The sequence below is a fragment of the Quercus lobata genome, chromosome 7 (genome assembly GCF_001633185.2).
Source record: "Quercus lobata isolate SW786 chromosome 7, ValleyOak3.0 Primary Assembly, whole genome shotgun sequence".
Lineage (NCBI taxonomy): Eukaryota > Viridiplantae > Streptophyta > Magnoliopsida > Fagales > Fagaceae > Quercus > Quercus lobata.
This window is the reverse complement of record NC_044910.1, coordinates 6,860,419-6,886,061: the sequence shown is the minus strand read 5'-3', so window position 1 is coordinate 6,886,061 and position 25,643 is coordinate 6,860,419. Positions and strand designations below refer to the sequence as shown.

At 33.4% G+C, this 25,643-nt stretch overlaps 1 protein-coding gene across 21 annotated transcripts; it reads left to right on the top strand.

The window, feature by feature from the left end:
- Positions 1-25,643, top strand: LOC115953761. Of its 21 annotated transcripts, none has more exons than XM_031071556.1 (20): positions 1-259; positions 2,340-2,442; positions 3,099-3,206; positions 4,174-4,210; positions 4,321-4,432; positions 7,264-7,300; positions 7,411-7,522; positions 8,289-8,373; positions 12,171-12,241; positions 13,574-15,837; positions 15,931-16,188; positions 16,272-16,385; positions 18,012-18,144; positions 18,220-18,381; positions 22,720-23,027; positions 23,140-23,361; positions 23,491-23,583; positions 24,610-24,711; positions 24,804-25,281; positions 25,376-25,643. In XM_031071556.1, exons 13-19 carry the CDS (start codon positions 18,027-18,029, stop codon positions 24,981-24,983), a joined length of 1,185 nt encoding a protein of 394 aa, XP_030927416.1. In that variant the 5' UTR covers positions 1-259; positions 2,340-2,442; positions 3,099-3,206; positions 4,174-4,210; positions 4,321-4,432; positions 7,264-7,300; positions 7,411-7,522; positions 8,289-8,373; positions 12,171-12,241; positions 13,574-15,837; positions 15,931-16,188; positions 16,272-16,385; positions 18,012-18,026; the 3' UTR covers positions 24,984-25,281; positions 25,376-25,643. The 21 variants fall into 21 exon arrangements, with proteins under 21 accessions (XP_030927416.1, XP_030927414.1, XP_030927415.1 ...); XM_031071554.1 differs by having other exon boundaries at positions 22,717-23,027; XM_031071555.1 differs by lacking the exons at positions 13,574-15,837; positions 15,931-16,188; positions 16,272-16,385 and having other exon boundaries at positions 22,717-23,027.

The window sequence follows — 25,643 nt, the reverse complement described above, 5'->3', positions numbered from 1 at the left end:
CCTTCGCACATCATCAGCCTCCATCTCTCAAGCCAGCCATCCGATCTCAACCCTTCGCAGATATACCCTCCATCCGATCTCAACCCTCACCCTCCATCCGATCTCAACCCTCCATCTCTCAAGCCCTCACCCTCCATCTTCGATCTCAACCCTCACCCTCCATCTGGCACTTTCAAGGCCTCACCCTCCATCTTCGATCTCAAGCCCTTACTCGGACGGTCAGTGTGAAGTATCGGCGCCTCCAGATCCACCCGTGAAGGTACATGATTTCTATTAGCCTTAAATTTTTTGAGTTAGGGTTTGTGTTTGTAAATAAATTATTTGATTTTTATTTTTATTTTGAAAATGTATATTTATTTCTGCAAATCCCATCAAGCCCTAGAATCTCCCTCTTTTCCTCTTCTTCTTCTTCTTCAATTTCATTTAATTGAAACAATTGGCCAATTGTTTCAATTAAATGAATTGAAGAAGAAGAAGAAGAAGACAAACTTCATCGCCAATTGTTTCAATTAAATGAAATTGAAGAAGAAGAAGAAGACGGACTTCGTCTCCTTCATTTGAGAGCTATGTACCTAAAGAGTCGTAGACGGACTTCATCATGGACGAGATGAAGTCCGTCTATGACTCTCCGGTTCTCAATCTCCTTTTCAATTCTCTCTTCCTTTATACAACAGCAGCAACAACATTTTTACATTTTTCCTTTATGCAACATTTATGTCATACATTTATTCGTTTGTTTTTTATGTTTCCTCAACTTAACGGTTGTTAATGTTTCTGGGTATTTCTTATTTTCTGGTTTCTTCAGCTTTTTTGGGTGCCCATTTGGAATCTTTAGGTACACAGCTGTCAAAGTTTGCATTTTTATTGGTTCAATACTTTGGTTTCTCGATTTTGATTTGACCCCATCTATTATTTATTTATGTGAATTGGTGCAATGAGTAAATGGTTTTCAATGTGCGTAATGTTTTGAATTATGAAAATTTTAAGTAGCTGAAAATTTTCTCCTTCATTTTTTATTGATTAACTTGCTTTCATGATTTGATTGCTTCAAATTGTTGTTATATAGCTATTGTATACTTTGAATTTTTGTGGGTGCTTCCTGAATTATGGACAACAGTGTTGTATTACTACATTTTTGTATGGAATTAACTGTGAATTTTTAGGCGTTGGATGGGTTTTATAGGTTTAGTGAGTCCATCTCAATCTGTTTGATGTTTAATTGTACCAAGTAGGAGCTTTCTTATCTGAAGTTTTGTTTTCTAGATTGTACCAGAAGGGGTAGTTTTTTTATTATTTTCATACCAAAGTTCTATTCTTACTTTTGTGTTGATTGCAGTAGTTTTACTTGGTATTTCCTAAAATATAATTAGAAAGTTTAAATTTTTTTTTATAATAATGAATTTTTTTTTGTTTTCATAGGTATATATCGAAAATTGACTTGGAATTGAAATGGGATTAATGAGTTTATTTTTGAATATTTTTGATATCTTTTAAGTGGGGGAGGGGGGATTCAAACCTTAGATGTTTCTGTTAGAAACAATAAGCAATGCTATTGAGCTAAAAGGCTCTTCATGTTGTTTTTGATTATCTTCAAGTTGAATTGATGAAAGCTTTGCATGTTTCTAATTTAAAATTTTTTATTGATCTAATGTGAACACTTTTTGCCTTACTTTGCCACTTATCAGATTAATTTTTGTCCTAATTTCACTGCACTTTGCTTGTTGGAACTATATTTGTGTGGTTAACTCATGAACCTCATCTGGGAAGTTGTACCATATAAATATAGTGTTTGATGCTGTTATATGGGTAATGGTAAAAGTTTCAACTTTCAAGGAATAAAGGGTTGTTCATTTTGGAGCTGTTTTGAATAGGAGTGAGTTTTCGATTCTCTCTTTGAATTTTTGTTTCTCTTGTTTTACATTTGATATGCGCTGTTACTGGTTTGTTCTGTGAAGTATGTGCATCAAATCTGTGTTTGGTTGCTGGGAAAATGAACTTTCTAGTGTAATTACTAATTTTTTGCCTTCTTTAGAACCTTTTGAACAGAATAGAAAATGAGAACTTGCTACTACTTTTGCTCTTTTTGCTGCTCAAGTGGGGTCTAATTCTATTGTTTTTCTCATAACTTTGCCATGCCTTTAGCTTTTGTGTTTAATTTCTGTTTTTTCCCAAAGATCTAATCTGGTATATTGACATTGGAGGGTGTAAATGTGGCCTTTTACACCACATCCTTACCAAATTTTGTATGTACTCTTTTTTCAGTTTAGTATATTTTATCTCGGAATATTTATACCATATATATATTTTTTATAATATAAGTCTCTTTCTCCTTTCTACAGGCACCAACGAAGCGAGGAAACGCAGTTAACACATTACACAACACAATCACAGCCAAGTCACCCTCTGCAGCCTCACTCCCAAATGGTTCTTATACATTTTTAGGTCAAGTTTTTAACTATCATTTCCACAATTACATTTAATTTAATTTATTTTTTATTATTTTTTTTTTTTTTGCATCTATAGCTATTATCTATATATGTCTGACTCTCCCAGAATATATATATATATATATATATATTTTTTTTTTTTTATCACATTTTAAATGAAAATAATTTCCATGATTGATTATGCTCCCGATTATTTGATGGGACTATATGCCATATGTGTATTTGTTATTTTAAAATTTGAAGGAATTTAACAATAAGAGACTTACCTGTTGTTTTAAAATTAATTCTTCTTTAGCAATAATACTTTCACGGATCTATGCATTCTCGCCTTAGAAGTCCATTGCCTGACTTAGATGGATGATCTATGCATTCTGAATTTTGTGTTTACAAATTTGATTGTTACTTGTACCTTTTTTTTCTTCTGTGTAATAGTTGTTACTTTTGTTTTCTACAAGTTTCAGCTTTAAACCGGCTGCCTACAAAGTGGTGGAACTTATTTCTAAAGCACTTGTTGTTGTTAAGGAAATTCATGCATTTGCTAATTGGTTATGGATGGGAATTTAGTTGTATATTTTCTTTACTGTTTAGTTGTTTCTTGCATCTTTGTACTATGTGATTATTGACTTATAACGTACGTTTGCATTTGTGAAGGTATTTAGACTAGAACCAAAAGTGAGAGGGTTAGAAGCTGCTGATAACAAAACTGAAAGCCCGGCCCGGTAAAGGAAGAGCTTACTGTCAATTCCCCTATTTTGAGTTGTAATCATAATCTCTATTTCCTTTACAGTTTTCATACAAACATTGATTGAGTCTTTTTTTTTTTTTTTTTTTCCGGTGGTTGATTGTAAGCATACTCATCTATGATACAATCTAGCTTTGGATCATTAATTGTTTTCGTAAACTCATTTAAATAATAGTGTGATACAGCCAGGTTATAAATCAAAAAAAAATTTTATTGTCTTTATTTCATTTTTATTCCCTGTCTTTTCATCAAGGGTTGATGCTTTTCTTTACTTTTATATATAAGGACATGCTCTTTATTAGAAAGATGGGCTTTTTAGTTCCAAAGGCACCTAAAAAGGAGTCCAAGGATGTCAACATGCTCTCAAATGTTAAAATGCTTTCATGCTTTCCCTTTTCTTTTCATTTCTTTTTTCGTTTTGAGATTCTCATGAATAAATTTGATGGGAGAGAGTAGTGACACTGTCAATTACTAGAATCTGTTTATTTGTCCCTTTCATCACTTGGCTGATTTGATGTAAGCTGAACTTGAGAAGCCTTAATTTGGAAAGAAGTATATGCCAAATTCATGAATAGGTCCAATAATTCATTTGGTTCTTCTCCCACCTAAGCAACTAGAGATGACCTTGACAAAGGATATTCATATGTATCTATGGAAATACTGTCATGCAAATTTTCTAGTGCACTTGATTAAATCCCATTGTATCGTGTGATGAAGATTAAATCCCTATTCAACATTAAACTCTTTCATTGTTGAGTACTGTGTACAATGATACCAGCATAATCCTGATTTTCTGCTTTATGGTTGCGTTTTGATCAGTTTTTTTTCTTCTCAATGTTAATTCAATATATAAATTTATACTAAGCAGTTGTGTTCACGTGCACATAAGGTCCATCTTGTATATATGCTTCTACCCTAATGAAAATAAAAAAAATGTTGAATAAGCTACATTGTTTTCTCATTTCATGCTCCATTTTCTTGCAGCTCTTCCTATCTCTTGGAATCCCTTCCTCTTGCAAATGTAAGGATATACATCTTTCATTATTTATGAACTTATTTAGCTTGTACATATTCTTCTCCATGAACATATATAACTCCTCCTTTTTTTTAATTAACTGTTCTTCTCAAAAGTATCTTAGGTTTCTAATAAAATTCTGTGACACATATTAAGTGGATCTGCCCAACTGCCCCTACACGTCCAGACGTCCAGTGACCCTACTTGGGGGATTTCCTTGCACTGCATGTAAGAAACAATCTCCTTTTTTCTCTCTTTCAAAATGATAAGATGAGTATCATTTGTAATATCTCCTATCTCAAGTAAATTGAAAAATCAATGGGATAAAACCCAAAAGTGCATGTATATGGTCTATAATTAGTTGATCATGTAACTGTTTTATAATTTACTATTGGATGCTAAATGAATATTATGCTCAGAAAATATTTTTCATCTTGGGATTTAAAAAGAAATAAAAATAATAATAATGAAGTAAATAAACAAATCAATAAGGTGGATTAACTATTAAGGTCTTTTTGCTTCTCTTCTAAAGGAAAACGTCTTTTGCCTAAAAAGCTATTCAGGCCTTTTAGCAGTTTGCTTGTAATTAAGGGATGATAGCCATTAAACAATATAAGCACTAAAATAATTCCATAAATGAGCACTAAAAATTCCACCAATATGACACCCCTCTTCAAACTACTTTTAGTTTTACCTTTTAATTTTTTCAGATGACCTATTAATTGCCATAATGAATACAAAATTTTAAAAGGAGTATATCATTATTTACAAATTACAATTATCTGTCCTATAATATAATTACAGGAAGCCATATGCATTTGTGGTGAATAGGCTGTGAGTCTTTCTGTGCTTATGTACAGACTATTAGTCTTCCTTTTCTTTAAATTCGCTTCCATTACAGTTCACTTTCTCTTCCTCATCTAAACTATTGTTAACAGTACAAATAAAAAATAAAAATTAAAACAAAACTGCTGCCCTCATATCTCCAACCCAGAGATGCCTTCTATACCTCTTCATCCTATACACCACTAATTATAATGTTTCCGTCCAAATTTTCAATTTTTCACAACCTTATCTCTCTTTTTCTCACACATCAATTATTCATTTAAGCTTTTCAATGTTGTATCTACCCATGAACATTCTAATTACAATCCACCCCATTATCCACAACAAATCATTTTAGTTTGGTATTGACTGTTCTCCACAAAATTACAATCACCATTTTGAGAAGACATGGATTGTGTTTTTCAAAGAATTTTGAAGTTAAGTTGGCAATATGATGATCTAATCTTTTTTTTTCTTTTTCTTTTTTGAATTCGTGGATCCAGAATTTGCATGTTGTTTCTGTTGTTTTCTTTCTCTAATTTTCCAATTTATTGACTTGTGTAATTGCTAACTAACTTTTGATTGTTAGAGCTGCTTTATTTGGCCATCATTGTTGTTGAATTTCTCATTGTTAACTGACTTAGATTTGAAAAAAAAAAAAAAAAAAAAAAGGTGTTTCTTTTTATTTTGAACAAAATGGTGGATTTATAAATATTTGTAGAGCAATATTGATATCATAGTAGTCTCTAAATCTTTAGTGTTACAACTTGCAATTTTGTTATTGTTGCATCCCAGTATCAAAACCCTCCATTAGATTTCTTGCTTCTCTTAGCTTTCTTTGTAAGCTAAGGTGAAATACTTAGCACACATGTGCTCCTATAATAGGTATTTGATAGTCACTAATAAAGAACCTATGGTGACACTGTCAATTACTAGAATCTGTTTATTTGTCCCTTTCATCACTTGGCTGATTTGATGTAAGCTGAACTTGAGAAGCCTTAATTTGGAAAGAAGTATATGCCAAATTCATGAATAGGTCCAATAATTCATTTGGTTCTTCTCACACCTAAGCAACTAGAGATGACCTTGACAAAGGATATTCATATGTATCTATGGAAATACTGTCATGCAAATTTTCTAGTGCACTTGATTAAATCCCATTGTATCGTGTGATGAAGATTAAATCCCTATTCAACATTAAACTCTTTCATTGTTGAGTACTGTGTACAATGATACCAGCATAATCCTGATTTTCTGCTTTATGGTTGCTGTAGGGTCACAATTCGGGGTCCAGGCCCAACAGTTATGGGGTTCTGGCCCAAGGAGCCCTAAACAATGAATTTATAGAGAGTGGATTACAGAACTAGGCCCTAACGAAATGCGTACTAGTTAACATTGGGTCATACAACAATTGAAAATAAGAAAATCTCCTTCATGTCCATTAGATATACGGTCCGAGGAGACATATGGGGTGTATCTCTGTCTCTGATCAAAGGCTATGGTTCTTCTCCTCTTCTTCTGTTCTAAGTTCCTCCTCTTTCCAGTCCCCTTCTTCATGGGGACTCCCCTCTCTTATGTAGCTCCCTTGAAGTCATTAGAACCTTACACTTGTTGATCATCTGGACCTTCACTTGAGTGTCCGTCCTATCGAACATCTCCCCCATCTTTCTGTGAGTTGCAGTAGCCAAAGTAACACTATTCACAAGTCCTCTCCACATTAATGCTACCAGAAAAGTAGCTGTCATGCATTTAATGTGGCAGCTGTAGTCTCTCCATTGACATCCTATACTTTCTTCCCTCTTACGGGCTTGTGGGACTCATCCCTGCTACTAATACTCGTTGGAGTGAATCTTTATTGCTGGTAGAATGCGTGTTTGAGCCATATTTGGTACGTCTGAGGAGACATTCCTCCTTGAACCACCTTTTAAACAATTTTGGGCCCATAAGAATTAGGCCAGGAGCCCTTTTGGTACCCACACCTTCTCCTCGGACATGGTCGAATTCTATATGGGGCTCAAGGCCCATTGTATGTTCTGGGGACTTTACCCCTACAGTTGCCTTTTGATCAGTTTTTTTTGTTCTCAATGTTAATTCAATATATAAATTTATATTAAGCAGTTGTGTTCACGTGCACGTAAGGTCCATCTTGTATATATGCTTCTACCCTAATGAAAATAAAAAAAAGGTTGAATAAGCTACATTGTTTTCTCATTTCATGCTCCATTTTCTTGCAGCTCCTCCTATCTCTTGGAATCCCTTCCTCTTGCAAATGTAAGGATATACATCTTTCATTATTTATGAACTTATTCAGCTTGTACATATTCTTCTCCATGCATATATATAACACCTCCTTTTTCTTAATTAACTGTTCTTCTCAAAAGTATCTTAGGTCTCTAATAAAATTCTGTGACACAAATTAAGTGGATCTGCCCAACTGCCCCTACATGTCCAGACGTCCAGTGACCCTACTTGGGGGATTTCCTTGCACTGCATGTAAGAAACAATCTCCTTTTTCTCTCTTTCAAAATGATAAAATGAGTATCATTTGTAATATCTCCTATCTCAAGTATCATTAATCGTTTTTATTTATTTTTATTACGGTAAAAGGCTGCCATTTTTCTCTGTTAGTATTTTTTTTCTCTTTTATTTTTGTTAAATGAAAAGCATCCAAGGTCCATGTTTGTTTTTGCTTGGGTGTTGTTGTAGATGTTTTTTTTTTTTTAATTTTATTTTATTTAAAATGTAGTGTTTTAATCCTAACAGTTAGCCATATTGATGTTTATCCTATAAAATTGCATCTAATGTTAAAAACTTAAAATTTTCTTCTTGAATTTGTTTTGTCCTGCTCAAATGTATGGTTCTTCCTTTTTGTTTATGTCGTTCCTTGCTTGACTTTCATTCTTTTTTCTTGTTGAACAATTTTGGGATATGGTTAAATAAAACAAAATCAATAATATATACATGTGCTCATTGGCTTTCGAAGTTTGAACTTAAGAGTACTTGAGTTCTCTGTAATGATGTTGCCTTTTGCATTATTATTAGCCAAAGAAATATTAATAGGAATTACTATTTTCCCTAATGGGTTTTCGGCCTGATCTCTACCTTTGCATGCCAAGTGTTTGACTTTTTTGAACTGTTGAAGCTTGTGAGGTATTCATACGTAGCATGTGCTTCTATGAGATCTTTTCATCTTTAGTTTTTTCATTCTTTAGTCTGCATAGTTAGTTTATGGTCTGAATTTATAAAGCTTTTTTTGCAGATAAAATAGTTTCACTACCTACAAAATCCAAGAAGCAGCTTCGAAGCGGATCACACTCTAAGTCAACTGCCCCGCTATCTCGGAGGTTAGTTCTTATTCACTACTCACTTGATATATAACAAACCTTTTGAGCCTATATGTTATTGCCAAATACAAAGATTTAAACTTTTATTTTTGACATTTTTTGTCTGTAAAGGGACTCATAATTTGCAAAAGCAAACATATTGCATCAGAACATTTTTTATTTTACTGTATAATAATAATAATAATAATAAATTTTCCCTAGCAAGTAAGAACTGAAATTTTGAACTCAATTATTTAAAAATCACACTCGACTAACCGGTTCAACTGATTGGCTCACACCTAGAACTAGTTCAGTAAAAACTAGAATAACTGATTAAAAAAAATGCCACTATTTAAAACCATGAAAAACTGGTCAAAAATAGGGAGAAAAAAAAAAAAAAAAAACAAACAAACAAAAGAGAACCAGACCCTTTCCTAATTCTTTAATTGTTCTAGTTTTTGAAACCATACATATTTGAGGGAAACATTTTATTTTCCCATTTTACTAAAGAAATTGATAAGTATGTTTTTAAGGAAAATTAATTATAATTTAAGACTAATAATTTCTTAGTTTAAGATTAGATAGTTTTTTTTTTTTTTTTAAAAAGACAAAATAGAAAAGGATAATAAAAAGTTAATGAATATTAATAATTAAAAAATAAAAACTAGACAACAATTAAGAGTTTTTTAGGAAAAATTCTTGAATAAATTCATTCCAAATTACATAGATTTGATAGATTTTAAATTACATATAATGTTTAAATGACTTGTACAAGACTAACATAGATTTAATAAAGACCAACAAATAAATAATGCAAATGTGAAAATTAAAATTAGAATTAAATAAAAAATAAAGTCGAGAATTTGAATAATGTTACTGTTGTTGGGAATGAAGAAAATCTTCACTTTTGCATATATTTTTATATTAACCCAATTGTTGCTGTGTATTAAGCAGTGTTGAGCTTCTAATACCGCCAAAGCGTGCTTTTCCCCTTCTAAAGTTTTGAGCTTCACTTTTGGGTCCATTTTGACACTTGTGAGAAGGTTGTATGTTGATGTTCTGTCTGGACTTTTCAATGTTCATCCAGACTTTTCATTGTTGAGGGAAAACAAGAATTTTTTGCATCATCTATTTCTTACTTTTAATTTATTTAGCATTTTTTTTTTCATTAATATACGAATTGTTTTAAATTCTAACTTACATTTTTCAGAACATTACTTCAAGTGATTATTCAAAAGATATGAATAATTATCTCTTATATTTATTTATTTCAATATAATAAATAATTGTTCAAAGTATTATTTCTTCTCAAAAAAAATTCTTCACCTTATTTCTTCAAGAGCTGGATAGCATCTAATGTGATGCTTAGCATATTTGCATGATGCTTAAGGTATATATAATTAAATTCTACAGCTACATTTAATTTTTCAAAAATATTATTTCTTTTATTATTAAATAAAAAAATTGTCATGTTATTAAAAATTTTATATGAAGTGACAAATTATAGACCGTTAGATCTTGAAAAAAAATCTTAATCAACCATTAAATGGATGAAATAGAGAAGATCATTTTCCAATTTAAACAAGATTCTTCCTTATAATGAAGTATTTTTTTTTTTTTTTAAACTCGATCAAAGGCATATTTTACATAATTAAAATATTTGACATTGTTATTGTTTAATATATACGCATGAGTGAAATCTCACACATTGAATAGTAATAAGAATAGTGAGTTGTTAATATAACATTATTAAACTCAAACCTATTAATTTAAGTTTTTTTGGTTAAGTGGTGTCATATATATTATATTAATTATTTAATTAGAGTATCTCCAATGTGTTATCCCCCAACCGTCATTGTGTTCAATATTGTATGGAGAGGGAGATTAGACAAGGTTATTTTTCCCCCTTTTTGTTAATCATATTATATTAAGGACATAGTTTATGTCCAATGCATTACTGCACTGGGCATATTACTAGGTAGCACCAATAACAACAATAATATTTAAATAAATAAAAATATTAGTTGGGTATGGATTCGATGGGTATAGAGAGAAAATTTAAATAAATAAAAATAAAAACCAAAAAAATAGTAATTGACTAGAAAAAAAAAATTTAATATAATTTTTATGTGCTCAAAACAGCATAGTTTACAGGATGTAGTTTAATACTGTACGTCAAAACTACATTGTTTTCAACTTAGTTGGAATTCAACAATGGCCCCAACAATGGGTATTGACAAAGGGACACATATCAAAGCGTATTATACTTTTCGTATCCAAAATCTAAATGTTTAAACTTTAGGCTTTAGAGACAAAACAAAATGACCATTAATTTTTAATAGTTACAATATCAATTAATTTTTTGATATTAACAAAGGGACTCAATGACCATTAAGCTGAAGTTTAATTTCGTTGACAAAAAGCCACTTAGTCCATAAAAAGCTTCTCAATAGCAAGGCAAGTACTGGGAGCAAGCAGTAAAGAGTCAATACCAATAACACCTTCTAGAATATCTACAGAGTTGTAGTATTTAACCAGGAGACAACTGTGATGTCTCACCATTAAGCTTAAAGCTCTTCAAAACCGGAGTAACAAGGGATTTTCAAACAAGATAGGTTGAATAAGTGGATATTATCCGACATGCATATAAGTGTCAAGCTACCTATAAAAAGACATTTTTTTCAATAGAAAATATCCGGCATGCATATTACAATAATAATGGAACTGTGGTTGATTTGGCACATACCAGAACTAGATGGGTCGTAGGAATATGCCAAACCAATATGTCAAGATTTTTAAGAATATAATAATTTTGCTCTATTCTATTAATACTTATTAAATGCATGATTGTCCAACCATGTTTTGAAATTCTATAATTAACCAAGAATCTTCTGAAATTGACAAACTAAGTGAATCTGCAATTGGTTTTGGTACATAAAAGAAAAAAGTCAACTGATGGCCCACCAATAAATCAACCGAGGCCAAAAACAACAAACAACTCTTCTTATAACACTAAACACTTACCTCATTGTTTTGGCTAAGATGAAGGGCAATATCAAACTAAAAGGTTCAAATCTTAAAGCAAGGTAATGAGTCTGCTTGTATATGTCTATAGTTGATTAGTTTTTACCAGTAACACTCATTATGGTTAAAACACAAGATTTGACTCAATGATATTCACCCTCATGGTGACTAAAAATTATAATATGAACAAGGGACCTCCTAGACTAGACTAGTTATTCACTGTATATCTCTACATCGGTAAGGTACTCACATCTCAAATTTTAATAGTTACAATATCAATTAATTTTTTGTGTTCTATCATACGTTATGTTAAAGGTAGTTTTCCTTGTCTGTTGTAGTCACTTAACCTACTCTATTATGATTTATGACAATATGATTGCTTGTGCATTACCCTATTACTATTACAAACGCAATTTCACATCAAAAATCACAGTGTTACATTAACCTTTCTGCTATGTAAGTTTTTGTAGTTTCACATAATATGCTAAAGATTGCAACTCCCATTGTAATTGAAGTGAACTACAGGCCTTTCTCATAATAATACTAACCATTTAATGCATCACCAAGTCAAATTGATAGTCCAACGGTCAACTCCAGGACTGTGTAATCATATTTTATAGCTTTTAATATAATTGTGTTTGAATTCAATGGGAGAATCCAATGTATTTAAGTTGTCTTTTTGTCTAGTGTCATCCAATGTCTTTTTGGTTTAATTCTCATTATATATGCCACAGCTACAACTTCTTATATAAAACTTTTCATGTTCTTTAATATGAATTATTTCTTAATTTCAGGTGCAAACAGTAAACAAGCCGTGTGAAAATTTCATCCAGACTGGGCATCAAAAACTGACATTCGCTAGCAGGTTGAAGCTGAACCATAATTTACGCTTATTTCCCGTACAAAGAGTAATATTTTGCAACTTCATGTCACTAAATGTATGCTGATGGAATAGTTTTTATTTTGTTTAGGATTTCTGAATTTTCTCTGGATATTTAGTTGTTTTTTGTTGTTAAAGTACATGATTTTCTATTAGGGATGGACCTAGTAGGGGGCTCGCCCCCCCCCCCCCCCCCCGGACCCAATTTTTTTTTTTTTTTCGTAGGTATATTTTATGTTTTTAATAGTTTGGCCCCTCCCTCCCAAAACCTTGGCCCCTGTTAACCAGCCCAGCCTAGACAACCTATAGGACCCTTTTCAAATTTTTGAAGCAAGGGAGATTTAGGTCTAGGCCTAGAGTTGGTCATGCATATGCATAGTAGTATTATTTTTAGGGCAAAACCTAAGTACAATCTCTTGTGCAATGCATTAGATTCCCAATTAAACACATTTTTGCATTGACAAATAAAGAAGAAAATAATGTTATTTTTTCTAAAGAACATTAAGTTCAATGTAACTATGTCTTCATAATTTATCTTATTCATGCTATCAGAGTGTCCAAACCCATATATGTATCACAATGGATTTAGTTAAATTACTTGATTAGTTGGTATTATAAAGTGCCTATAATGCCATGATTTTTCAGTAGATTTCTATGTCACAATGACCTCGATGATAGTTGTCATCTAAGCTAATGTGTAGATTTTGAATATGTTTCAGTTGTTGCCATGTGATTATAATGGTTGTTGTGTTCCCCATTATTTTACTTTCCTTTTCAAAACCTACCAACTTTTTGTCATTTATTGGGTGTCATTGCATTATTCACTTCTGCGATGACACCCAATAAAACAGAAAGCAAACAAAATGAGTCCTTTATTTAGGCATTGTTGATGGATTACGTTCATATAGGTCATTTCGAAGCACATGTTTGGTATGAAACCAACATCACACTCTTGCATCCACACTGGTTACTCGGCACATTTTCAAACAACATCATTACGAATTAAATTGTCAACCAAAATGTTTTGAACTCACTTTTGACCAATGACCCAAGTAATTGAGCATCATGGTATTACAGACTTAATAATTATGGAGTATTTAATAATTATTGCAACTACATGAATTGGGCATTTGTTTTCATATTTATAAAACACTTATGCTTAACTACTTTTACAACTTATCACATTGAGTTAGTCTAGGACAAGTGTTATATGTTCTAAGAAAATAGCTGCATACTTGGGTATGTCTGTTCTTAACAAATGACAAATGAATGTAATTATAATAATTAGTACCTTTGTAGTAACAAATCTTGGTGTAGGTAAAATTCCGTAAATATTGTATCGCAATGGACAAAAGTTGGATGGAGAAGAGGAGGTACAAACGAATATTTTGAAGGTGTAAACCAATTCGTGGAATTTGCCTCTCCATCCACGTGCAATGGGAAGATCTTATGTCCTTGTGTGAAATGTGTGAATTTGCTTATACAACCGCTAAATGTGGCACATGATCATTGTTGGGCTTCGGGGATGCTTAAAAATTACAAAGTTTGGAAATTTCATGGTGAATCGGCGGCTACTACGCCGGCTACCAAATGTGGGAGCTCTCATGTGCAAGAAACCCGAATCTATATGGTGATTTTCGTGGGATGTTGCACGATTTGTGCCCCCGCATGAAATGCCACCTGAACCAATGGAAGAAGGTCCAACTGCGCAACATCCGGCTGAAGGTCCGAATGATGACGCCAAGAAGTTTTACAAGATGGTAGATGATGTAGACAAATCTTTATATGAAGGTTGTACACTCTGTGTGGTTGGACAAATAAGTCATTTACTCTGTTGCTTCAAGACCTGATGGATATGCTTCCTTCAGACGCTAAGTTGTCAAAGGACCATTATGAGGCTAAGAAGATAGTTCGAGATTTGAGTTTGGATTATGAGAAGATCCATGCTTGTCCCAATGATTGTATGCTGTTTTGGAAGCAAAATATTAACCTCGAGGCGTGTCCTTGTTGTAAAGCTTCAACGTGGAAAACAAATGAGACATCTGTTGCTAGTAAGCATGCTTCATCCAATAAGGGGAAGAAGAAAGCTGCGAAAATCCTACGGTGGTTCCCCTTAAAGCCAAGATTGCAGCGACTATTTCTTTCACCCGATCTGGCTAGTTCTATGAAATGGCATGTTAATGGTCATACTGATGATGGGGTAATGCGGCATCCTGCTAACTCAGATGCATGGAAAATGTTTGACAGTAAGGATTTACACTTCTCATCTGACCCTCCTAATGTCAGAATTGGATTAGCTGCGGATGGGTTCAACCCCTTCGGAATTATGAGTACTAGTCACAGTACGTGGCCTGTCATGTTGGTCCCCTACAATCTCCCACCTTGGCTGTGCATGAAACAGTCATCTTTGATTTTATCATTAGTTATTCCTGGTCCTACCTCGCCAGGGATTGCTATAGATGTGTACTTGGAACCGTTAGTAGAAGAACTAAGGGAGTTATGGGATGTTGGAGTACAAGCATACGATGCATCTTCAAAAGAAGTATTCCAATTGCGTGCAGCATTGATGTGGACCATAAATGATTTTCCTGCATACGCAGATTTGTCGGGTTGGAGTACCAAAGGTGAGTTGGCGTGTCCTTCTTATGCCGTGAAGACCAAGTCTCGATATTTGAGAAATGGCTGCAAATTTTGTTACATGGGACATCGACGATGGTTGGATGTTGACCACGATTTTCGCAAAGACGGTATGTCATTTGATGGATCTAATGATACTCGTTTGGCTTCTGAACCACCAATCGCATCAGACATTATTGTGGAAACTGAACATTTACTTGGATGTTGTCTGAGTAGGACATGTCAACTTGCTTACAAAAAAAGGAAGGGAAGGGAGGCAAACCAAAGTGGTTGGAAGAAAATGAGTATATTTTTCACCTTGCCTTATTGGGAGGATCACAAGTTGCGACACAATCTTGATGTGATGCATATAGAGAAGAATGTGATGAACAATATACTAAGCATACTGTTGAACTTGAAGGATAAAGCGAAGGATAATTACAAGGCACACCTTGACTTGGCGGACATGGAGATAAGGAGTGAACTCCACCTACAACGAAAAAGTGATGATCAGTATACCATACCGGTCGCATGTTTTCATATGACTTCATCGGAGATAGATGGTTTCTTGCAAGTTTTGAAGGACGTAACAATGCTTGACGGGTACGCTTCCAATATCTCAGCCGTGTGAATATGAAAGAACGCAAGATTTCTGGTTTGAAGAGTCATGATAATCACATCTTGATGTAGCAACTTTTTCCCATAGCATTACGTGGGTCTTTGCCATCTCATGTTACTAAGCCTTTGATAAAGTTAGCTTGCTTCTTTAGAGAAATTTGTTCCAAAACCCTTACGGTTTCAGATATTGTGACTATTGAGGCAGACATTGGAGTGACATTGTGTGAAATGGAAAAGATATTTCCTCCAACCTTCTTTACAGTGATGGTACATTTGTTCATGCACTTAGCTGTTGAAGCTAGGATTGGTGGTCCAGTGCACTACCGTTGGATGTATCCCATTAAAAGGTAAGATGTGTGTAATATTATTAATCAACTTCCAGTTTCATGTGCGCATTCGAATTACCATTGCCAATCATTAATCTTATCATTCCTTTATAGGTACCTCTCACGCCTTAAGTCTTACGTACGGAATAGAGCTGCTCCGGAAGGGTCTATTGCTGAAGGATACATAGTAGAGGAGTGCTTAACATTTTGTTCATGGTATATGGAAGGAGTTGAAACTATATTCAATCAACCCACCAGGACAATTGAGGAGTCAACAGGGGTGGTTTCGATCGTGACAGTAAACAATAAAGAATGGACCTAAGCCCATCGCTACGTTTTATTCAATTCTGAAAACATCAACCACTTTCGTGAGTAAGTATTACGTATACAAATATGATTGCACGTTAATCCAATGTACGTAAGGTCTATTAACCCTAATACAATTGCCTGCACAGGATGCACAAAAGATTGATAAAGGATGAACTTCGAAAGGCCACAATTGTAACGTTTCCAACGCCATTATATATAAGCACCACATGGAGAAGTTTTGTACTTGATTTAGGGGTCACGTACGTATGATATTTTCAACTTATTAAATTTGTAACACTATCTCAACTATGATTACTTGTACTGATATGAATTATTTTATTTTGGTCAACTGATGTTAGGTGATGTTCCTCACTGGTGCTGATAAGGAAAGGGAGGGAGTTAGTGATACCCTTGTTGCATTGTCCAAATGGCCATATATTTATGTAAACCGGTTCAAGCATTATGTCATAAATGGCTTAAAATTTAGGAGTGTAAATGATGAGGCAAACAGGAAAATGCAGAATAGTGGAGTTAGTGTCGCTACAGATGGTGGCAATACTTACTGTGGTATTTTAAGTGATATAATCGAGAGTTGAATTATTCTAATAATATCAAACATGTGTTATTCAAGTGTAAATGGGTTCATGACCAACATAGGAGAGGATATAGGACCGATGAATTTGGGTTTTCTATGGTGAACTTTACACACTTCATACATGGTGGGGATAAAATGATGGATGAACCATACGTCTTGGCATCTCAAGTTACACAAGTTTTTTATGTGGAAGATAAAAGGCACAAGGATTGGTATGTTGTTGTCAAAACTAAAGCTAGGGACATGTTTGATGCTGGTGTTGGTCCCCAACGTGAGGAGGATGACACTTATAGTTTTTCTGAAAATGTTCCCTACAATATAAGTACTAATGAGGTTGTGAGTGAAAACCTTCGTTGGGCTCGGGATGATCTAGAGGAAATGATAATTGATGCCTCCATCATTGCTGAAAGAGATCTTCATGGAGTAAACAATGAAGATAAGTTCATTGACGATGAGTCTGACAATGAAGATGGCATCGAGGATGAGTAGTGTAATAGTTTAGTGGCGTATTATGCGTTTGGATGTTACAGTTGTTAATGAAAATGTATCCATTCATGAATTAGTTGGAATGCCTCTGTGTAGTATTTGTTGAATTTGTTAATTCCTCTTAATATTGTTAATTCCTTTAATTTTTACTTATTATGTATCCAATTCCTTCCCCTCTTCGCTATTGGATTTGAAATTCATTTCTTATGAACTTGGATATATGTTCGTGTGGTGTTAGGGTTTCATTTTGTCGTGGTTGTATTGTTTGGCAAAGAGAAGCTCTTAAACTTGGATATATGTCTATATATATTGTTAGATATTAAAATGAGTTATTTTACCCAGTCTTTTTCACTTAGCGCACTCTCATCAGGTGTGCCAAATGCCAAATATTTGGCATTTGGCACACCAAACACCAAAAACTATCCCTCATCAGCTCTTCCAAATCTCAAAAAATTTGAGACATAGCTACAGTACCGTCTCAAATATGAGACGGTACGGACAGCCATGCCAAAACACTATTTGGCTTATTTAATTTGTTTTTTCTCTCTCTTCCTATCAGATGTCTCTCTCTATTATTTTAATATATTATTTTAATGTGTAGTAAATATTATTTTAATGTATAGAATTATAGTATAGAACATCTGATAAATGGTATGTTGTAAAATGATGTGCTAAAATGATAAAATAGGTTTTTGGTGTGTCAAAATGGCATTTTTTATGAGAGAGCTGATGAGAATGCTCTTACATTTTATGCAATTGATTGTTGTCTATAATAACATTTTTTTTTTTTTTTTGTTTTGTAAAGTTGTTGGACGCAGGAATGGGAAAAAAATGCCAACTGCCACTTGTAGAAGTTGGCGAAGGACCCTCAAGTTCACGACAGAGGGGGGAGGAGTTGGAAGCCGCCCATACTAGTGATGTTGGGTCACAACCCCCAGGTAGTTTACATGTCTTAAAATGTAACGTTTGATATTTATTACTGATGTAACTAATTTTTCAGTTGTTTGCTGCAGGAATGGAAAGGGACCATCCATTGATGGTTGTGCTAGTTGGCCAAGGATCATCATGCTCACGAGACAGCGTGCAGGAGGAGTTAAGGGCCACCTATGCGGCTGAGCATGCAAGATGGGAGGGAGGAGATGATGATGATGATGAGACACAACCGCCTTCTACAGGTAGTTATTCGTATAGTGTAGATTATTCGTACAGAAATGAAAATGGGTACCTCCTTTATAATAACAGCAATAATACTAGAAGTTCAAACCATAAGCATAAAATACTACAAAATATCTCATTATTACTAGACTATCACTTTAACCTCCGGTATCTTAGCACTTTGATGTAATGAATTTTTTAACGCACTAATACATAGTGTAAGTAATAAAGTTAACTAGGAGTGTAATTGCACTAAATAAATCATAACAAAACTCCATATTTTAATAAAACTTAAGAGACCAATGTAATTTTAAATTTTTTGTGTTCCTTTTGGTTTGTTGTGCATTTAGATGAACTTATTCTTTTTATTGTGTAGAAAAAGAGTTATATCATAAATTAGATAATGCTTTAAAAAATTGTGCATTTTTTTTAAAGGTGTAAATAACCACGTTCAAGGGAAGGATGGTTTACTTAATAAGTTTGGCCCAAAGCTAACATATAAACTTGGGCTATGTTAGAGCAAAACAACAAAAGAAAAAATAGATAAAACAAATTTAATAAATTCCCATAATAATGGAATAGCAAGGACCTTTTGTTTTATAATAGATTACTTTTTTCCCCTTCTTTTCTTCCTTCTCATTTGACATTTCAATAAATGCACATCAATTATTTTGCTGGTTATATAATGTAGTAAAGATTTATAAATAAATAAAATTCAAAAGACAAGTATAACCACCTCATTTCACTTGTCTGTCAATAATAATAAGTACAGATGGAACCATTGATAGAACAAGAGGTCCCAAATTTTTTTCTTTTCTTCTTTTGACTTTTGAGTAATATACATAGTTTATAACATTTTAAAGCTTGGGTCTCCAAAATTACCCCTAGCCCCCTTAAAAATTCAGTCGGTCTAAAAATAAAATGGCCAACTAGTCCATATATATTATACGTAACCCACTACCAAAAAAAAAAAAAAAGAAGAAGAAGAAGAAGAAGAAGAAGAAGGAAATGTTAGTTGATTACATCATTTGATTTTTTAATTAGAAGAATATTAGATATATATAATGTGATACTACATAGTACATATAACTTTTGTTTGATTTGTAGATTATGGGAAAGTCAAGTCCAATATTAATATTTTCAAAAGAAAAGAAATACAAAAACCTTAAAAGCAAATGTTGGTGATCAAGCATTGCCAACCTTTAATGTTGATAACGTAAATTTGGAAAATCCTTGTACAAATTTTAAAAAATTGAAATCAATTAAATTTAATATTACGTCATTGGTGTGTAACCCTAGATTGCATCCACAAGAAACGATTATTTTGTCCTTTTTTTGTTCATATGTTGTTAACATTGAATATATGCTAGTTTTATTTTTCATGCATTAATTTAGTTTTGAATCTTAGTATATTTCTCATTCTTGAATGATGAAATTTGTTGGTTCATACTTTGATCCTGCAAAAATGAAATATTTGTTGTCTCATTTATAGTGTCTCATGTATGTGATATAAACCCACCTCCCCTTCCTGAAAATCAGCCATACATCCTTTGTCTTTTAACCCTATCAAAAAAAAAAAAAAAAAAAAAAACCTATTGGAATTTAATCTGAAATTTCCCTTCAGTTAGGTGTCCAAAAAACCCTCTTTAATGTTATATATATATATATATATATATATATATTTGGGTTATGTGGCTGTTCAAACCCATGTCTTCAAGCATAGAGTGAGAAAATTCTTTAGGTAGCAATCAAAAGAAAACATGAGTTTTGTCACTTTCAAAATTGGGTCAACAATCTACTCAAAGTGAAGAAGACAGAGCATAGCTACTCTTCTCAATTCTGATATTTATTATTTACTTCATTGAAAGGGAGAATAAGTAATCTGAAAGAAATAAAAATTATTAAAACTACTAATATAATCTTTCAATTATTAGACAACGCTTAATTTGATCCTTCAACTAATTGTGATAATTTTGCCCAAGTCAATTTTTTTTCCTTCAATCCCTTAACTATTAATCTTAATATAGGCAAAACCAATTACAAATTTTACTTGAATCAACACTTAAAGGGTTGATCTTAAAAGATTAAATTAGTAAGCAATTTATCAATGCCTTGGTTCAGTGAAAGAGAATCTGGAAAAAGGTTTTTTGCTCATGAGATTGGTCTTGAGTCTAAACTCTAAAGAGGAGAGACTGTAAGGGGGAAAGAAATGGACGATAAGGAATGCTTGCACGTGGTGGGTGTAAATTTGTGAAAGTTATGTCTAAAGTTAAATGGTTAAAGGACCTTTTTTTTTTTTTTTTTTTTTTTGAGAAACGGTTAAAGGACCCAACTGGCAAATATATACACAAATCTATGCAAGTGACTAATCGAACCCCAAGCTTCTTTGGGGTGAGGGGGACAGTCACCTACCTTAAGACGATATGGTTGTCGACCATGCTAACCAATGTGAGAGTTCTTTATGGTCGATCAGTTAGCATGGTCTCATTCTCAAAAAAATTGTCCATTAACACTATGCATATTAGTATTTATTTTTCCCAACAAACAACCATCGTATTTTATGTTATTGAAAACTGTCTCATTTGCTTACAGATTTAGAGTTGTTGCCCAAACACACATCCCATTAGACGACCTAAAGGGACAACTATCTTATGAGTCTTAGGAGAAGGGTTTTCCAACCAAAACCAACCCTTCCTACACAAATACCCCCTTCATATGTTAAATAAGCTAGGTATGCAAGTTTTGACACAACTACTCTTATCATTCTCTCTCTCTCCAGTAGTTCATTAATTTCACTATTGTACAATTCCTAACTAACTTTTGGGTCCATTGGTTAAAGTTGAAGTGATCCCTTGTTATTCAATCATTGTCAAATTCATTATGATTCGAGTTATTTTAGAACTACAACCAATCCCACACTCATTTTCACAACTATCTTATATGGCAAAGTATACCACAGTACACTTTTGATGCGATGATTACTTCACAAATATAAGCGCTTGTGAAGTATGGAGATAAGAACTGAAGTTCAAGTCTCCAAAACGGAGCTACACACACACACACACACACATATATATAACAGTGACACGCGTATCTCTTATCTTATCCTAACATTTAAAAAAAAAAAAAAAACAATTATCTAGATCAAAATCAATTAGTGGCCAATAATAAACAAAAATTATTCTAGAACAGAAGCAATATAGTCAAATTTTATAATGAGTTATTTTGTAATGTTTTTCATGTTTATTGACATTTTCTATATTAGTACTACATTATAAAAGTGGTATTAGCTGCGGAAGAGCTAAAGGTGATGTCATATCACAATGGCCCATGTCAATTCTTGTCAAAATTATTGTGTGCTTAACAATAACATTTAGTTATCCATTGCAATATTAATCCAAGTAGGATTTGTTTTGGCTTTGTGATTTTCCAATGACTAGTGAGTAGTGACAATCTCTAACACCCGCATTAGGTTACCTATACTCTATATGATAAAATATTAAAAACTCAGTTTAATTTCGTTCTATTTTTAAACTGTAAATAGGAGCAAGTAAGTATATGATTTGGTTTTTTTATTATTATTTCCTAATGAGTTGATTAGCTCTAGTTTCACCATTTCTAGCTAAAACATTGTATTCAGAATCTAGTGAGTGAAACTCACGTAACACATGTTGCTATCTTTTAGGGAATTCATCAAATTTCACTCCTAAATCTTATTTCTGTTTTTGGCTGAATACTCCTCAACTTTGACACACTATCAATTTAATCATTTCATTGGATTTTCAATCTGAACAATTATAACTCCTTACCTAGAGGTTCAACCACGTGACATGTACATGACACTGGCAGTAATGGTGTTTTCAATATTATAGGTAATATGGTTGAATTATATGCAAATCATGTGATTAAGAGCATCTTCAACAAGTTCTCTACACCCAAAATTTGGAGACTAAATCCACAAAAGTTGCTCCAACAATCTCTCTAAATCAATATTCATTAAGAAAAAATTGTTTGCTAATGAATAGTGGTTCTCTTGGTCTATGACCTACTATTCATTAGCAAAACAATTTATGAGAATAAAAAATTCAACCAATCATGGTTGTGTCAAGTAGCTTCTCCAACTTACATAAATATTTTGGATAAAAACAGTTTTTTTATTTTTGAAAGGGATAAAAACAGCTTTTAGATAGAGACATCAACTTATTTGTTCTTATCAGTTTCTTTAAGTATCAAAATGTCCACATTTACAAAGATCACATATATCATGTTAGTTGAGCACTTGAGCTATATACAGTAACTTTTCTCTAATTGTGAACTTTGAAATTTCATTCCTAATAATGGTTTACTATATGTAGAAGATTTGGTCCAAGAAATCCCACTATCCAGTAATGAACGTGCAGAAGATTCAATTCAGGAAGCCCCAGTATCCAATAATTTAAATAAAAAGCGTGGAATAACGCTAATGCAGCGAATATGGTCTCTTCCAGCGAACAAGAAAATTGTATGTGGGTTAAATGGGAGCGGCCAACCGATTGGGGAAAGCAGGCAAACATTCAAAAGGTGGTTGGGCACCTTTTGCATATGCCACACCTATTGCCCACTTATGCCAAGTAATTGGACGTGTGTCTCTCGTAAATGCAAAGAAGATGCTTGGATAGAGATAGAGGTTGTATCAAATTAAGCTACTTTTAATTGTTATGTATAGCCGTATATGTGCTAAATGGAATTTTCAGTAGGGTGGATTATTGCACTATGCTAACTCAATTTTTGCATTTCAGAAAAAGTGGATCATTGACCCAGAAATTATTAAACCAACTAATCAAATGAACTGGGCAATGCACTTACTAGGGGAACTAAGGAGGAATCGAAGGAGCAAATTAAAAAAGAAATGCTACCCAAAAGATGCGTTGAAAGAAGATGTCATTAAAAATATACCAACTTGGGCTGACGAGCAGGACTACAACGCGCTAGTTGACTATTGGTTTGATTCTAAAACGAAGGTTTCGCTATTTTCTTGTTCTATTATCTTTTAGTGGTAATATACATATGATGGGGTATTTGGATATACCGAGTACAGTTTTTGAACTGATTTTTTTTGTTTTAATTTGTTGGTGGGAATGTGTTCGTAGACATTAATTGATACGAACAAGAGAAGTTGTGGGTTTCAGAAGGATATAGCAAGGACAGGGCCTATAAGTTTTGCCCAAACTGCTGAGAACATGGTAAGAAATGCATTATACAACAACTAGCCAGGTTTTAATATTCTACTATTTTAATCAAACTTGTGACATATTGGTATCAATAAATTCTAGTTGTATTTATTTATTTATTTATTTGTTGAAAGAACATGGTCGATTTGAATTCATGAAAATTAAAATAGATTTTGTCGGCGTGAGTTTAGCATGAGAAATGGCTTGCATGGAGATGACAGTAATGGTGGCAGTGCCCAACATTGTCGTAGGTCCAAACTAAGCAGTCCACAATTTCATTACTGCAATAATATAAACTTCTTGGTTCATAAATAATCAATATTACAAAATCACAACAAATTTTCCATACATGTTTATGACTGTTAATGATTGTTAATAGACATTTCTTGTGATGTTTACTGTTTTTGATTAGTGATTTCATTAATATTTATGTTTGTCACTTTGTTAGCAAGAGTTTGGTTTGGTATATAGCAAGAGTTTGCTTTCCTTTGTTACCTTCTTTGTGGAAAACTAAATAGGTTGAAACTGGACAGCTCCAATACAATTGGGATGCATATATGCAGGGGGTTGTCTATAGCCGCATTTAAAACGTGGCTATAGACAAATTCAAAAAATATTTAGGGGGTTGTAGTTGCATTTAAAACGTGGCTATAGGTAACAGATATAACCACATTTAAGAAACGTGGCTATAGTTGTGGCCTATAGTCGCGTTTTAAACGTGGCTAAAATGTCTTCAAAGCTGTCAACAAGGGTCCTATGGCTGCACTTTTTCAAACGTTGCCTAAGAAATGGCTATTTTATTTAATCAAAGGGTAGGAGTGTTGGTACCAAAAACCGCTTGATACAAAGCATTCGCATGAAGAAACCAACTCACTTGTCTTTTTGAACGTAATAAACTACATGTTTAAGGAATTTGTTTTACATTTATATTGCATCTTATGTCCCAATTTCCATTTGCTATCTTTGGTTGTCGATTGTTGCTTCATATCACCAACATAAATTTTCACTATTGTAATGAGACTGTTGAATATGATGTAGGCAAAAGAAAGTGGACAAGCAGTGGAGCGTGCAGATGCTTTCATAAAAGCATATTGCACCAAAGATGGGAATCTTGTTAGTGATGAAGTGCGACAGAAGATTGTAAGCCCTATATCATAACCTATTTCTTTTGTATTTTGTGCGTGAAATGTTTATAGCAAATAATATGTTACTTGGTTCTTGTGTGAAAACAGGATAAAATGACTGAAATTTTAAACAATGGGGGCAAACTACATGGAGACCGTTGCAAAGGAATCCTGTGGTCAAAAGATGATGCGTTTACTCAAGTGATGGGCAAAGAACGTTGTGGACGTGTACATAGGGTTGATTTTGGACCGACCCCAACAGGAAGAAGTGGGTCCAACCTTCCATGATTGCCTAGGCCGTCGTCCAGTGAAACGGCCCATTGGATGACTAAATTGGAAAATTCGTTGAGGGACCAACTTGCCGAGTCAGAGTAGAGGCATTAGGAGCAAATGGCCTCATTGCATGCATGACATAAGGAGGAAATTGCCGAAGCACTGGCCGAAGCAAAGTGGCAATCAAATGCACGGCATGAGAAGCAACTGGCCAAAGCAAAGCGGTAAATGGATGAAATGATGTCGGGCGTGAGAGACATGTTACAAGAAGCCATGTTACAAAGCAGCGTGAGCAGTTTAAGCAATTTTTCAGGTACTAAAAATGTTGCCTTTAATTTAATGAAACTTGCGTGTTTATTGCAATGCATTGTTATGTGGTACTAATACAATGTATATAATATATTCAGGATAGCGCTACATCACAGTGAGGACTCTTCGTGGATATTTTAAGATTGTATGTTGTATAACTTTTTGGCTGTATCAGAAAGAATATTGTAAACATGATGTCTGATGCTCACTGCATCTTTTTTGTGTCAAATGGACTTTAAACTTTTTCCCTCCATTTTGTTGCTGTATTGAACTGCATATTCCTTAAAGATTGATAATTTTCCCGTATTCGTTAGAGATATTGATTTGTGACAGGTTTGAGAAAATTCTAGCTTGATATTTAGTTGA